The 14440-nt window shown below is 53.8% G+C and overlaps 1 protein-coding gene across 1 annotated transcript; it reads right to left on the bottom strand.

The window, feature by feature from the left end:
- Positions 1-1378: 1378 nt before the first annotated feature.
- CA7 (carbonic anhydrase 7) lies at positions 1379-10303 on the bottom strand. Its single transcript, XM_034638792.1, has 8 exons — positions 10137-10303; positions 9398-9471; positions 7380-7575; positions 4504-4622; positions 3634-3729; positions 3469-3531; positions 2785-2940; positions 1379-2135 (listed from the first exon to the last, which is right to left on the bottom strand). The coding sequence occupies exons 1-8, from the start codon at positions 10174-10176 to the stop codon at positions 2013-2015; spliced, it is 867 nt and encodes a 288-aa protein (XP_034494683.1). The 5' UTR covers positions 10177-10303; the 3' UTR covers positions 1379-2012.
- Between the last annotated feature and the right edge of the window lie 4137 nt (positions 10304-14440).

Genomic DNA, 14440 nt, shown 5'->3' with positions numbered 1-14440 from the left:
GTGCTCTCAGCTTACCTGGCAACCTTCACCTCAGACCCATTTCTGTCCATATCCCCAACCTTTGCTCAGGCCATAGGCCACTCTCCTTTCGGACGAGCACTTTGGCAGATGAGTGTCCCTGGCCAGCCCTATGGGGACCCCTCAGGCCTCTGCAGTGGTAGCAGCTGTAGAGGTAACTACAAGCTTGGGAGCAGGTCCTCTGCAGACGGAACTCAAGGGGGCTAGATCTTTACAGCCAGCCCATCTCCTGAGGCCCGGAGAAGAGATGCTCTGAGACTCAGGGCCTGGCTCCTCCAGGTTGGAGGGAAGATTATGCCCCTAGCCTGGGCACAGATTCAACATGCTGTGGCCCCTGGTCTGGGCCACCAGCCCAGATCTTTTCGAGGGCCACCCTGGCTGCCAGGGGGTAGCTCTCTGGGATCTTGGGAATAAACAGAGCCCATCTTGTCTTGAGTGCTCCAAATGTGCCCTGCTTCAGGCCCAGGAGGCAGTCTTGCCCTGGGTAACGATTTGGGTCACCGTCCTTGGTCCCTTGAGGCCAGGATTGGTGGAGCATTTGGGATCCTGCTGGGGCATCCCATTTGAATGTAAAAGGGTCAAACCTGGGGCTGTGATTATAAGGAGGCCATTTTTGATTTAAAAATAGTTTTAAATTAAAAAAATGAATTAAGGGGAAGAATTTAATGGGTGAGGATTCTTGGCAGGCTTGGGATAATTACTATAAAACCAGCTCCCATTTCTCAAGTCCTCTGGGGTGTCAAGCTGGTCATGCCACCATCCCTGGGAGGGGCTGGCCAAGGTTCCTGGCATGGCCAAAGGCATTGGCCTGTTGTTCCAACTCCACGTGGCCACAGCCATGCCTTCCCCTCCCTCCCTCCCTTGGGCCCAGTTGCTCTGGCATAGAGCAGGAGAGTTACGGGACAGGTCCAGGTTCAAATCCCACTCTACCACTTGCCTACTTACCCTCCCTCAGCCTAATCATCCTCATCTATAAAATGGGGGTGGATCCTAAGGAGATCCTAAGGAGAGAGTCAGACATCTCCCCCTGGCCCTTGGCCTGGCTTCAGAGGCAGCTTTCCTAGCTCTACACTCTGGTGTTCTCTCATCTTTAGGCTTGCACACCTGCTTCCCCTTGACTTCAAACTTGCTGGCCCCTTCTCTCTGCCTTGGAATACTGGCTGGAATTTCATTTTCTTCAGCAGATGAGGTAGGCCTCTGCTCCCATGGCCCCTGCCCTGCCCTCTATGTAACCCTCACCCGCTCAGTTCCCTTGTCCCTCCCCGCATACTCTGCTTGACTTACCACTGTCAGTTCCTCCAACGCCTAGAACAGTCCTTGATATAGCACAGGCACTCAGTGGGCATTTGTTGCATGAATACATGAGTTTATTAATCATTGCATGGATGGATTGTCATGTAGGTGGCTTTGGTGGCTGGGTGGTGATGAGGGAAGATACTACAGAAGCTGTAGCCAGTGTCTGCCCTTGGCAGCAGGTGGCTGGAGGGAAAAGGCCATGTCATCTCCAGCAGGCTGGGTGCTGATTTTAATGGCCCGGCAGTGAGGTGCGTGCATGGCAGAGGCCTGCAGAAGAGGTAACGCTGAGAGGGCAGCCCTGCCCACCTCTAATTATTGCTTGAGTCTTTCTGGCAATGCCAGCTGCCTGCCCCAGAGTGCTCGGTCTCGTCCGTCACAGTGTGAGCTCAGGGTGGGGCTACTGCCACTGCCAGTGGGGAAGACAGGAAGAGATTCCCAGGGGCCTTTGGGTCTTGGAGAGCAGAGGCAGCCTCAGGCTTGGACCATGCTCAGCGCCTGTCCTTCCTGTCCCCAGCTGAAGGGTGTCCCCTGACTTGAGGGTCCCATCAAGAATCCTCCAGGGTGGCCAAGGAGCAAGCCAGCTGAAGAGGGGGTCCACAGTACCCCCCAGGCAGGGAGCCTCGGATGGTTTGGTGTCTGCTGACGTGGAAGCCCTTGGGAAAATGGTGCTGTAGTGGCCGGCTGGGCAGGCGGGTGGCTCAAGCCCGGAAAGAGGCCTTGACCACACGGCCCTTCAGTGGCTGTGGCGGCCGGAAGTTGTTCACCATGTGGATCCTCTCATCGTCCTCTGAGGTGAAAAGCAGGCTCCGGAACTTTTCCATCTTGAGAAGGCGGAAGAGATACTCAGGGCAGAATGGGGGTGCTGTGGTCCTCTCTGATCCCAGACACAGCGTCTGACCTTGCCAATGAGCTCCACCTCTCCCTCCTCTTGCTCCTAGGTCCTGTCCCTACTCCTCCCCACTCGTTCTCTCTTTGGGATCCTGAGCTCAGTTATTCACCCACTAAAAGGCCTCTGAACCTGGACCCTGTTCCACCTAGCTCCAGTTCCAATTCCATCTAGCTATCACTTATCAACAAATGCAGGATTCAGATTCTAACACAGTAGGGGTGGTCCTAGGCTCCAGGGATCTCCCCTCTCAGCCTGTGGTTAGGTCCTAATGACTAACAACCAAGCGAACTCCCAACCAAGAATCTAAATGTTAAAAAAAAAAAAAGGTTGGGGGGGGCAAGTGCCCGGCTGGCTCAGTCCGTAGAGCATCCAACTCTTGATCTCAGGGTCATGAGTTCAAACCCCATTTTGGGCATGGAGCCTACTTAAAAAAAAAAAATCTAAATATTTATTAGCAAAAGATGGGAGCCTTGATGATGGGACCATAAGCTGTAGCTTGCTGGTTGGGAGAGTCGCACTCCCTGGGATGGGCCCTGAGTGCCATATCCTCCCATCCCACCCAGTACTCTGGAAGAACTCACCTGCCTCTCAGAGATGCTGATAGGTTCCCGGAGCACGATCCAGGTGACACTCTCACTCAGTGGGGGTGTCGTCAGGGAGCCCGGGTAGGTCCAGTAGTGCCGGCTGGCAGGCAGGAGGCACTTGGGGTTGAAGCAGCTGAACTGGGCCTTGGTTCCCTGGGGCAGGGCAGGCAAACCCAGGAATCAGCACAGACCTGCTGCTAGGACCAGACCAGCATCCTCCCCGCTCTTTCCTGTCAGCGGGATTTAGGCTTCTCCTTGGCCCAATGATGCAAATGTGGGCATAGGTCTGTGATACCAGATGCCATCTTCCAGTCCGGCCTGGGCCCTGTCCACCTGTTTGCCAGTATGTAAAAGCTGTGGCTCCTAGAGCTCTCTGGTCTCCGTATTCTCTCTCCGCCATTTCCTTCAACTGCCCTTAGCTGCCTGTAGGATGGCCATTGACACCACAAGCATCTTACCAATCCTGTACCCAACCAGGTGGTGTGCTGGGCGTTCCATGCAGCCACTGACTCCGGTGAAGAGGAGTTATTTGCAGGGCACTGTAGCTGCTAACCTGTACCCTTCATCTCAGCGGGGGTTTGCTGTCAGATCAGAGCAGTGGTTGGGCACACTCTCTGCTCCAGCCTCTTCCTCCCTCCCGCCAGGCTGCTCTGGGTCAGGGGTATGGAGCCCCGGTCTCACCTTAAACCGAACCATGTAGAGTGCATCTGTCAGACGGTTCATGCTGGGGTGCTCATCCCCTGTCTGTCAGTGAAAGGGTAGTGTAAGCCCAGTACCCACCACGTTTGAAATGAGGGGCAGTGCCAGGCTTCCCGTGCCCTCTTGGCCCCAGTAACCACCCCTTACCTCCAAGAAGACCCCAACCACAGCCAGGCCATCAGGTGCTGAGGCTGCCTCCCCAAACGTGCTGTATTTCTTGGCGTTCCAATGAACAAGGTGCAGCTATAGGGGCAAGGCCAGTGCTTAGCGCCTCCAAGGGGCCATGGGCACTCAGAGCCAGGCTTCCCTCACTCCCGCTGGACTCCTGGCCCCTCTGCAAGAGGGGTAAGGCTGTTAAACTTCCCAGGCCTCTGGGAGGGCCCAGAAGAGCCCCCAGTGGAGCCTCCAGTGGTCGCGGATAGCATCCACACTGCTCTGGACCCAACACTTTCCTGAGCCCCAGGTGACCCAAAGAGGAATCTGGCTCAGGCCCTGCCCTCAGTGAACTGGGAAGTAGACACATCTTGGAGGAGGCGGTACCTGCAGCTGAGTTTGAAGAATAGGTAGAGGGTTATCAGATGGAGCCTGGGGGAAAGGTACCCCAGGCAGAGCGAATAGCAGAGGCGAAAGCCTGGAGGTTGGAAAGAGCTGGGTGTGGACAGGAGAGTCATCACACGCCGGCCAATACAGGGAGACGTCAGGAAAAGATGAGGCCAGGCAAAGCCACTACGTTTGGGGCCTCGAATGCCAGGCTCAGTCTTTAAAGGGCTGTTAGCAAGTGTATGGTGGGACTGGACTTGTCCTTCAGAAGACTCCTTCTGGACACACAGACCAGGATATCCGTGGACAGAGTTCAGGTGGAAGACCCTGTCCTGGGGGCAGGTGGAAGGTGTTTCTCCCAAACCCCCTGGGTGCTCCTCCTCACCCTCTCCAGAATCCCACACCAGGCACCCATCAAGTCCCTGACTCTCCTGTCCTTCCCCAAACAGTAAAGGGATTTAGATAGAGGGCCCTTACCTCGCTGGGGAATGACTTGCCATCTACCGTGTGCTCTGAGCCCACACTGTGCTTCTTGCCCCAGTGGAAATGGAACTGCTTGAGCCGGTACGGCCCATCCAAGGGCCCCCCAGTCACCACTGCAGGAAGAAGTGGGGTGTGTAGTAATTGATGTGAGAGATCCCACACGGCCCAGCAGGTGGTGTTGCCAGGACCAGGCCAGTGTCCAGGAGGGGGAGAAAGGTTTCATTTGGAAAATTCATTGGGCTAACTAGGCTTGGGTCCTTCCTCACCTAGTCCCCTGGGCCCTTAACAGGGCCAGGGTGGAAATCTTGGCCTCCTGCAGGTGGCAGAGGTAGTGATAGAGTACACCAGTCCACTTGGCCGTCCTCCCCATTCCCACCCACTTTTGCATGGAAGCTGGGACCTTGTCTCCCATGCCCCCATTACCACTAACAAGAGGCCTCTTGTGTCTGGATCCCTGACCCAGGGCTAGGTTGGAAGGATTCTTTTGTTGGGTCCTTCTAGAAGCCTAATAGAAGTCATGAGGGACAGAACCTATTGTTATCTCTATCTTATAATGGAGGAAAATGAGGCACAGAAAGGGCAAGGCATTTGCCTAAGGTCACAAAGAAAGGCACTGAGCTAGGATATAAGCCTGTATCTCCTTTGTAAGTCCAGAGCCCCAGACCCTATTCACCAGATCACACTGTCTCCCTAGAATCTTGAGCGGTCTCAGGACCTGTTGTTGTCCAGAGACCAGCTCCTGCAGGTCCATACTCCGATGGCCAGGCCCAGGCCATCTCCCGTGGCCTCTTGGGAGGTCCCTACTTCTGCTGGTTTTGTGACTTTCTCATCCTGATACCTGGTGAGCTGGGGCCATGCACAAGGCCTCCGGGGACGGATTGAATTTCCAGGTGAAAGGGATCTGGCAGTAGAGGGAGCCCCAGTGAGGCCTGAATGTGAGCCCCTGGATCAGGTGACGGCCCTAGGCAGTTCCACTCTGAGGCCCCTCCAGGATGGGTGACCAGGGCAGGGCCTTGCCCCTTGTGGGCCTATGAGGAGGAGAATGACCGAATAGTCCAAAGGCCCTTCCTTGCTCCCTGGCCTTATCTGACAAGCAGGGTCTGTCCATAGCATTGCTGGAGGGTTGACAAAGGGAATCTGGGAGGGTGGCCATGACAGGGGCCCGATCAGGCTGTCCTGTTCTGGGGAAGCAGGAGCAGCAGGGCCTGCAGGCTGAGCTCCCTCAGAGCATGCCCCACCTGGGATGCTGCGGTATGGTCTTTCAGGGAGTAAGTTCCCTACCTAACCCCTTGAGCTTGGCACTTTTAGCCCTCTCTCTCTGTCCTGACTCTAGAACATACTATCATTCACTGTGCATTCACCGTGTATTGAGCACTCTGCTGGCATCAACCCCCATAGTGTCCTTGAGAGGAATATATTATTACCCCTGTTGGACAGATGTATGGCTGAGGCTTGGAAAAGCAGGTGTCCTGCCCAAAATCACACAGCTGGTGAGTGGCAGAGCCCCAACGGTCCCACTCCAAAGCCCACTCTCTTTCTGCTGACTCCCTGCCCCCTTAAGCCTGGGTATTCTGGTAGGAGAGGGAGCCCCAGCCAGGCCTCAAAGTAAGCCACTGGATCAGTGATCCAGAGGCGTGACCCCTTGGACTTCCTCCCCACTTCCTGACAACAATGGCCTTCACTAAGCTACTGAGGTCTGAATTGAACCCTCAATGCCTTCTGAAGGCTGTTAGAAGGTACAGTCCTATGAAAACTGATCCTTTATAAACTGTCACTTAGGGTCATCAAGAGCCCCATGTCACTCCCCAAAGCTCTGGGTGAGAGACTTAATTAAAAATTCAGTACTAGGAAGTGTTGTCTCTCTTCTGAGGATCTGCTAGATTTCTTCCCTTCTGCAACAAGAACTATAGCTGGTCCTCTTTCCCTTTTTTCCTAGCCTACTAGGGAACTCAGGGCTAAGCAACTAAGATCACTCTTCTCTGGCTTCCCTCCTCTTCTCTCCTTTTTGATTTTCTGCTTGAAACTTAAGGTCCCTTGTGTGCTTTCATTGTGTATGTGGGGAGAGGTGGAGAGGGGCAGAATACAAGTTACTTCCTTACACAAGAAACTCCAGCAGCTTCCCTCCTTGCTCTACTCTACCCCTCATAGGCCTGTTCATAAGGATAAAATCTCTTCACTGAGGAACACTCCTGAGGCTTCTGCCTAGGAATTTATTATGAAAGAATCTGGACTCTCAACCCAGGGTAAACAGATGTCATAAGTTCTTGCTGGTCTTTCTCCGGCCCAAGCTGGTTGGAATCTTGAGGTTGTGGCTGGAGACCAGACCTTCGGAGTTGGACCAGGCTGATTTTGGCACTCCCCCACTCATTGAGTCTCTGCTTGCCCATCTTAGAGGTGGGTTCTTTAGAGGAATAAAAGAGCCGCCTAAGACCTTAGCAAAGGACCTGGCACACAGAACACTTTAGCTCCCTTCTCTCTCTGGGCTTGGCCAGATCACACAGGGAGGAGGGTTTGGCCTTAGGCCACACAGCAGGTCAGTGACAGGGCCTGGAGTGAAAACAAACCTGACCTAACATAGTAAATGGAAGAGAAGGAAGGGAATTCACATTTCTTGAGCATCTGCTGTATGCCAGCACTACAAACATCACTTCAGTTTTTCATTTTTCCTCTCTATGACCCCGGAGAGGAAAAGAGGGCCTTATTGCTGCCATTGTATGCATAAGGAGACTGAGACTCAGCCCAAGGCTTCTTAGCTGGTGAGAGGTGGTGCCTTCCTTCCCCACCACAGCGTCCTGCCCTTCCTGAGCCTGCCCCACGCAGGGTGAGGACCCCAGCGGGAGGGGGGCCAGCCTCTGGCAAGGGCCACTTACCAGTTCGGTCATCACTGTCATTGAAGTCCACCTGGACAGAGTGCCCATTGTTGGCAATGCTGAGGGATATGCAGGCCTCATAGGAAAGCTCCAGTGGCTTCAGGCTGGGCGAGTACACAGCCTGGCTGGACACAATATTGATTGGTCTGGCGGTCTCCCTGGGCAATGGGATACAGCTTGTGCCACTGTGAGGGGCCTGCAGATGGGGAGAGGGCAAGGGCTCGGGCTGGCCTGGATCTCTGGGCTGCAGGCCGAGGACGCCCCTGGGGAATGGTATCCCAGTATCCCTTCAGATGTCAGCCCCTGCTTTGGAGCTCCAGTCCCAGCTCTGCCACATCCCTCTCTGCCTCCATTTCCTTTCTGCAAAATGGCCTCATGAAAACTCTCCTCCCAGAGGTGATAGGAGGCCCAGAGAGGTAATTCATGGAAGGCAGCACAATATAGCCACAAGCACAGGGGCGGCTCTAGGCAGTGACTCCTCCCCAACTCCCAGTACATGCTCACAGAGGGCCTCAGGCCTCTGAAAACCCTGACCTGACCCTACCAGGTATCTGGCCTACTTCCCACACCTTGAGCACGTTTGTGTTGGTGTTTGTGATAACAATAACAAAAGCCAAAGTCATCTTAGCTTTGGCTCTGTGACATGCGCTTGCTCCTCAACCACATTGTGAAGCAGAAACCAGTGTGATCCCCATTTCATAGATGAGAGAACTGAGGACCATTCATGTACACACACATGCGCGTGTGTGCGCGCACACACACACACACACACAAACTTGGATACGGGTATAGACATACAGCATGTGCATGGGCAGCCCCAGTTGCTCTCCTCTGGCATATGCCTACAGATCTGTAGAGATTTTCATGTGTGCACACATATGTGCACAGTTTCCTGGGTTCACCAGGCCCAGAGTGGCCGGGCCCAGCCACATACACGTGTACAAACACACATACGGTCCTGCCCACTACACCTGACACACGCATATACACCATCATACACAAACACCCCTGTTGCAAAACCAGGTCTGCAATAAAAGACTACAGCAAAACACATGCTCGTGCAAGCACATACACACACACACACCTGCGTGCACACCCACGAGCGCCCACCACCTGCCTCCCAGAGGCTCCATCTGCAGCCGAGAGGCTCGGCATCTCCCTGGGGAACATCCTGAGATGCAACCTATTTTTAGAGCTATTGCCGGCTGGTGCTTCTCCCCGTTTTTGGCTTCTTAAGTTTTCCTGAGAAAACAGCAGCAGGTGCCGACAGAGCTGTGTCCCCAATGGATGACTCAGAATCGTGGCCCAGACCCACTGGGTTATTTTTGAAGTCCTGCGAGCATGCAGCATGCCCGCACCTCTATCCTCCATCCTTCCCTCCCTTGTTGCCCCTAGATTGAATGACCCAGGTCTGGCTGGGTGAGGGGCAGTGGCCTGAGGGTGACAGGCCCATGGGGCAGGCCATATAGGATACTGTTTGCTCAGAGCTGGTGGGCAGGGCTAGCAGAAGGATATAGTCCGGGGCCTCTGACTCTGGAGGAAGCACCCAGAGCAGGTGCTGGAGGGAAGATGATCTATGGTTTCTGCCAACCTGCCCCTTCTCTGCCTCTCTCTCCAGCTCTGCTGGTCTCTGTTGCCTTTTTCTGAATGTCTCTAGCTTTTTCATGGCCAGATCTGGGGGGCTCCCCTCCAAAGTATGCTCCTGTGTCCCAGAGGGAGCCAGACACATCACAGCACCTCCCTAGCTCCCTCTGTCCCACTGCAACCTCCTAACCCTGAGACTAGCCCGGGACCCCCCCCAATCCCTCTAAGAGTGACGTCTCTCTCTAAAAAAGGGGAGATGAGGAGTGTTCCTTTCACCAGCACTTCCCTGTCTCCCCACATCCACCTACCCTGCTTGGGGTTTCCTCTGGCAACATGGATCTTGGGTCTTCATTGTTCACCTGACAGAAAAGGGGGAGCCCTTACCCCACACCCCCATCCCAGCTTGGTAAAAAATAGCCCAAAAGGTAACTGACCTGCCCCGGACCCATATTCAAGCCATCTGGCTCTCGCCTCTGCCTCTTCTCCCTTCCTCTGCATCCTAAGGAAACTGAGGCAGGATCAGGGAGCTATTTTCCCAGGTAGGAGGCTGATGTGGGCCACGCGCTCCCACGCTTCACACCAGGACGTGCTCAGACACCCTGCTCGATGTAGACACCCAGACACACGCGTGCACCCCAAAATCCCCCTTCCCTCACATACCTGGCAACAAAAAAGCTCTGACACTTCCGCGGGGAAACTCTCCCGGGGACACCGCGCCCTTGTCCAGCAGAGCCCGGCTCCGGGGAGGTCCCCGCACACACGCCGTGCGCGCTCCCCGCACAGACACCCGCGCACAGCGCTCCGCCCCGACCGCCCCCCGCTGCCCGGGGCCACCTCCACCCCCAGTGCCCGCCACGGGTGAGTGAGTGTCGGGGCCCAGGTCCGGGCGAGCAAGGCAGTCAGGGGCTGCGCGGAGGAGGCGGCAGGACGCGGTCTCAGCCGCCGGGTGCCTCGCTGGCGGCGGGGCCGGCCGGGTCACAGCGCGGACTTTGGGCAAGGAGCCGGGGAGCCAGGGCTCTGGCCGGGCAGGTGGCCTGGGTTCTGGGGACTGGACCAGATGGGGGTACCCGTCCGGCCCGGAGGGTGGGGGGCTTGCGGGTCCGGGAAATCCGACTGGGCTCGAGGGTCGGGGGTTAGATCCGGAGGGTCGGGGCCGGCGGGGTCTGTACCTACCGTCGTTCTGGCCGTAGCCCCAGCCGTGGTGGCCGGTCATGCCGCTGCTGTCCCCGCAGCCGTGCACCTGCCTGTTCCGCTGAGTTCCGATGGCTCCGGCTGCGGCTCCGGCCCCGCTCGCTACCGCCGAGCAGCCTCTTAAAGCTGCGGCGCGCGGGAGGAGCAGTTCCCGGGGGACCCGCCCCCCCAACCCCCAGCAGGGCTAAAGAGGCCGGCGGTGCCCCGCCCCTGCCCGCCAGCAGGCCAGTTGAACCCCAGGGTTGAGTCCAGGTGGGGGGTCAGGGAACCTAAAGCTCTCTCCCTACTCTCCTCCCCTCCCCCGCCCCTGCGGGACGACTCTCCCCCCTTTTCACGTGTACAGGCTCCAAACTGTACTGTGCTGAGAACTGCCCTGGTTTCTCCACATCCCATCCCATCCCGGGGCGTGTGCCAGAGCCTCAAATCCCATTACCGGGGACCTGCATTCTGGGTCCTGAGTCCTCTGGGATTGGAGAGTCCCCTCTAAACTGCAAAATTCATTGACCATCAGGTGTCTAGAACTGGAGCCAGACGCTATGGCAGGAGCTGGGCCAAGCTTTGGGTCCTTCCTGGCATCTAACTCTCTCAGCTACCCTAGACATTGAGTGGTACTTCCAGGAGCCCTCTTTCACAGAGACAGGGTTGAAGCCTAGAGAGATAAAATGATCTGTGCAGCGTGCAAGGGATTCACGCCTAGATGGTCTCACTCTAGACACTGTGCTCTTTACCACTTCTCTTTGGTGCTGGGGGCAGGGGACTTGTGGTTACGGGGGTCTAGGAGCCTGGGGTAGGAGAGGGGACAGGACTTGAAATCCAAACCCCTGGCCCCAAAGGGGGAATGGGGAGGAAGTAGCATCCAGTGGGCATGAGGACAGATGGTCAAGAGCTGGCTACCTCACAGAACCAAGCCTGAGACCCTGCCTCCCACCCTCTTCTTCTCTCCATTGCTTCCTCCTTCCCTGCAGGACTCTTTGCCTGTCCCTCTACAGTCCGATGTTTGTCCTTCCTCTTCTTGCCTCTTCCTGACCTTTGGCACACCTGCTGGGAACTCAGGCCCTCCACCCTGTACTTGACCTCACTGTCTGCCTTGGCCCAACATTTTCCCACCTGCAAGCCTTGGTCCTTGCTGTGCCCTCCTCGCTGGTGCGTCCTCTGTCTTCCACCCACTGGCTTCAGGCCGCCCAATCTGATTCATCTTAGAATGTGGCCTTGTGCCAAGGATAGGCCTTGTCTCTGACTAGGCCTCAGCAGACAGTTTTGGGAAGACAAATAAATGGGTGGATGGAAGGACAGACAAATGATCCGACCCAGGGACCTGTCCCCGACAGGAGGTGAAGGGCCATTTGACCTTGACCAGAGCAGACTATTTCAGGCCCTGCTCTGGGCTGACCTTGTGAAGGAATCTGCCATCTTGTCTGCCTGACTCCCCTACATCTCTGTGGTTATCTCAGTTTCCCTCTTCTAAGTCCCTGAACCTCAGTTCCACAAGTTAGAGTTGTGGAGATTAATGGACAACTGGTTGGCTGGGTCAAGGTCAGTCAGTGACTTCCCAGCTCTGCCTAGATGCCCTTCTCTGACCCAGGAGCTGGAAGGTGCCCTTACTAGAAATATGACTGTCAGGCAGGGGCAAAAGACTCATGATAGAGATTCAGGGGATGGGGCCCCCCAAATCAGCATGTGACAGAGAATGCAATGTTGTCAAGACCCCAGGTCTAAGCCAGAGCTGTTATCCTTGGACCAAGAAGACAAAAAAGCTTGCTCAGTGCCGGATGAGGCAGCCACCCTTCTCCTGGGGGGAGTGGCAACACTCTCAGGGTCTAGGGAGGGGGTCAAATGTATCTAGTTCATTGATCCACCTCTTCAGAGTGACCCAGGCCTAGTCAATATTTATTTGTAGTATTTAATTAAAAAGTTGGAGTTACTCATATAGTTTTGCATCCAATTTCGTCTGCACAGCAACCTTCGGTGGATTTTTGCCCCTTTTTTACAAATGAGGAAAGTAAGGCTTAGAGAAGTTGATTAGGGAACATAGCGAGTGACAGAGCAAAGATAAAAATCCAGTGCTGCTGAGTCCCTTATTCGACATGTCTAAAAGCACGAAGAGGGGGAGGAAGTGGATTTTAAATTTGATTGTCATTTGCATATATGCAAGACTTTCTCTGGAAGGACTTAAGAGAAGCTTGGGAGAGTGTTTGCCTCCCGGAAGGAGACTGGGAGACAGGAAGGGTGGGGGAAGGTGTGGAATTGGGGTGGGAGGGACACTATGCTTACTCCTTTGTACCCTCTAGAAGAAACTATTACCTCTTTAACAACCAAATTTAAGTTGATCTAATTCTTTCCTTCCTGCACGCTGTCTTCAGCAATTTTCTCCTGGTTCTGGAGTGATGGGCACTCAGGCAGGTGAGAAGAGCCAATACATCTGCCCATTTCTGCCCATTTCAGGTGAAGCCCCGGTTACCCCAGCAGCCCATTCAGGTCAACTTGGGAAAGCCGATACTCCCATTCAGGTGCCTCCTGTCTCAATTATGTGCTGTCTTTAAAAATGAATTGATTCCCACTGCCCTGAAATTTACTCCTTGGCCTCACTGGCATTAGGATTTCACTGTTTATGAGGGAGGGGGAGAATTGGGAGGGGGTGGGTGGTACGAGGGCTATGATGAATGGCTGAGGGAGGAGGGCAAGAACAGCTTACACAGCCATATCTCATTCATCAAGTGACCTTGACCAGATTGCACTTCCTCTTTCAAAGGTACAATGTCTTTGCTCTACAAGGTGATGAGGGGATTGTCCCTGCCCTGCCCACCTCATGGGGATTCTGTGAGTGTTGGTTGAGACAACAGACGTCCAATGCTGTTCCAACAAGTAGAGTCCTATGTACTGTATATGACTCTGTCACTGTATGTTATGCACACGGCCCACAGGCCAGGCCCAGAAGCCCTGTGGTCTGGAGACTCTAAAAGTAAAATGATAGCTTTCTGTATTTTTAAAAAAACATTTCCACTCCTGGGGCACCTGGGTGGCACAGCGGTTCAGCATCTGCCTTTGGCCCAGGGCGTGATCCCGGAGTCCTGGGATCGAGTCCCACATCAGGCTCCTCTGCTATGAGCCTGCTTCTTCCTCTCCCACTCCCCCTGCTTGTGTTCCCTCTCTCACTGTCTTTCTCTATCTCTGTCAAATAAATAAATAAAATCTTTAAAAAAATAAATAAATAGAATAAATAAAAAACATTTCCACTCCAAGTATGTATATATATGTGTGCAAACAATGGGATGGAATGAGCCCTGACGTGGCTTCCAGCATACCTGGCTGTGGGACCTGGGGCAAGTTACTTTACCTCTCTGAACCTGTCTTCTCATGTATAAAATGGGAATAGAGAGTCTAGAAGACTAATAGGATGGTTAGGTAACACAATGTCTGTGGGACTCCTGGTGTCAAGGATGTACTCCTCAGACCCTAGAACCTGTGTTCTTTCCCCTTTTCCTTAGCTTTTTGGGCACATTTAGAACCCCAAACATTCCTTTTGCAATTATAATAGTGACACCTATTCATTGTAGAAAACTTGGAAGAATCCGAAAAACACAGAGAAGAAAATTAAAACCACTGGTCATATTACTACCTAAGAACCAACACTGTTAACATTTTAGTGACCATCTGCCAGGCTTTTTAGATATATATTAGTAGTGCTGGAAAAAAACAATCAGAATCATATATACAGCTTTGTGACCAGTTTTTTTCACCTAATGCCCTATGGTAAGCATTTCCCTGCTCGATCAGCCTTGGAGAGCTTGACACTTAATAACTGCACACTGCTCTAATGTATAGATTATTACCATTTTTCACCATTGTAAACAGCACTACAGTGAACATCCTTATTTATACATCTGTGCGTGTGTGTCTGATGATTTCCTTGGGACAAATTGCTAAATGTGGAATTACCAAATCTGATGAGATACATATTGCCAGTAAGGGATTTGAAAATGAGGAAGTATGGTGGAAGTAGTTTCCAAAATTTATTCTTTCATTCGATATGCATTTATTGAAGACTTACTGATGCCATATTCTGGGCCAGGCATGGGTGATACAACGGTGAACATTATAGAGCCACACCTGCCTCAGGGGAGGGGTAAGCAAGAAAGACAAGAAATTGGCCAAAGAGCACCAGGATGAGAAGGGCTAAGATAGGCAAGGACAGGAAGGGAGAGATAGTGGTAGAGGCCAGTGAGAGTGTCCTGGGCTGTGACTCATTCTTTCTGGCTGGTTTCCAACATATTGTAAGCTCTCCCAGG

Source organism: Ailuropoda melanoleuca, chromosome 12 (assembly GCF_002007445.2).
Source record: "Ailuropoda melanoleuca isolate Jingjing chromosome 12, ASM200744v2, whole genome shotgun sequence".
Classification (NCBI taxonomy): domain Eukaryota; kingdom Metazoa; phylum Chordata; class Mammalia; order Carnivora; family Ursidae; genus Ailuropoda; species Ailuropoda melanoleuca.
Note: the sequence above shows the minus strand (reverse complement) of the source record. Positions and strands in the feature narration are given on the sequence as shown.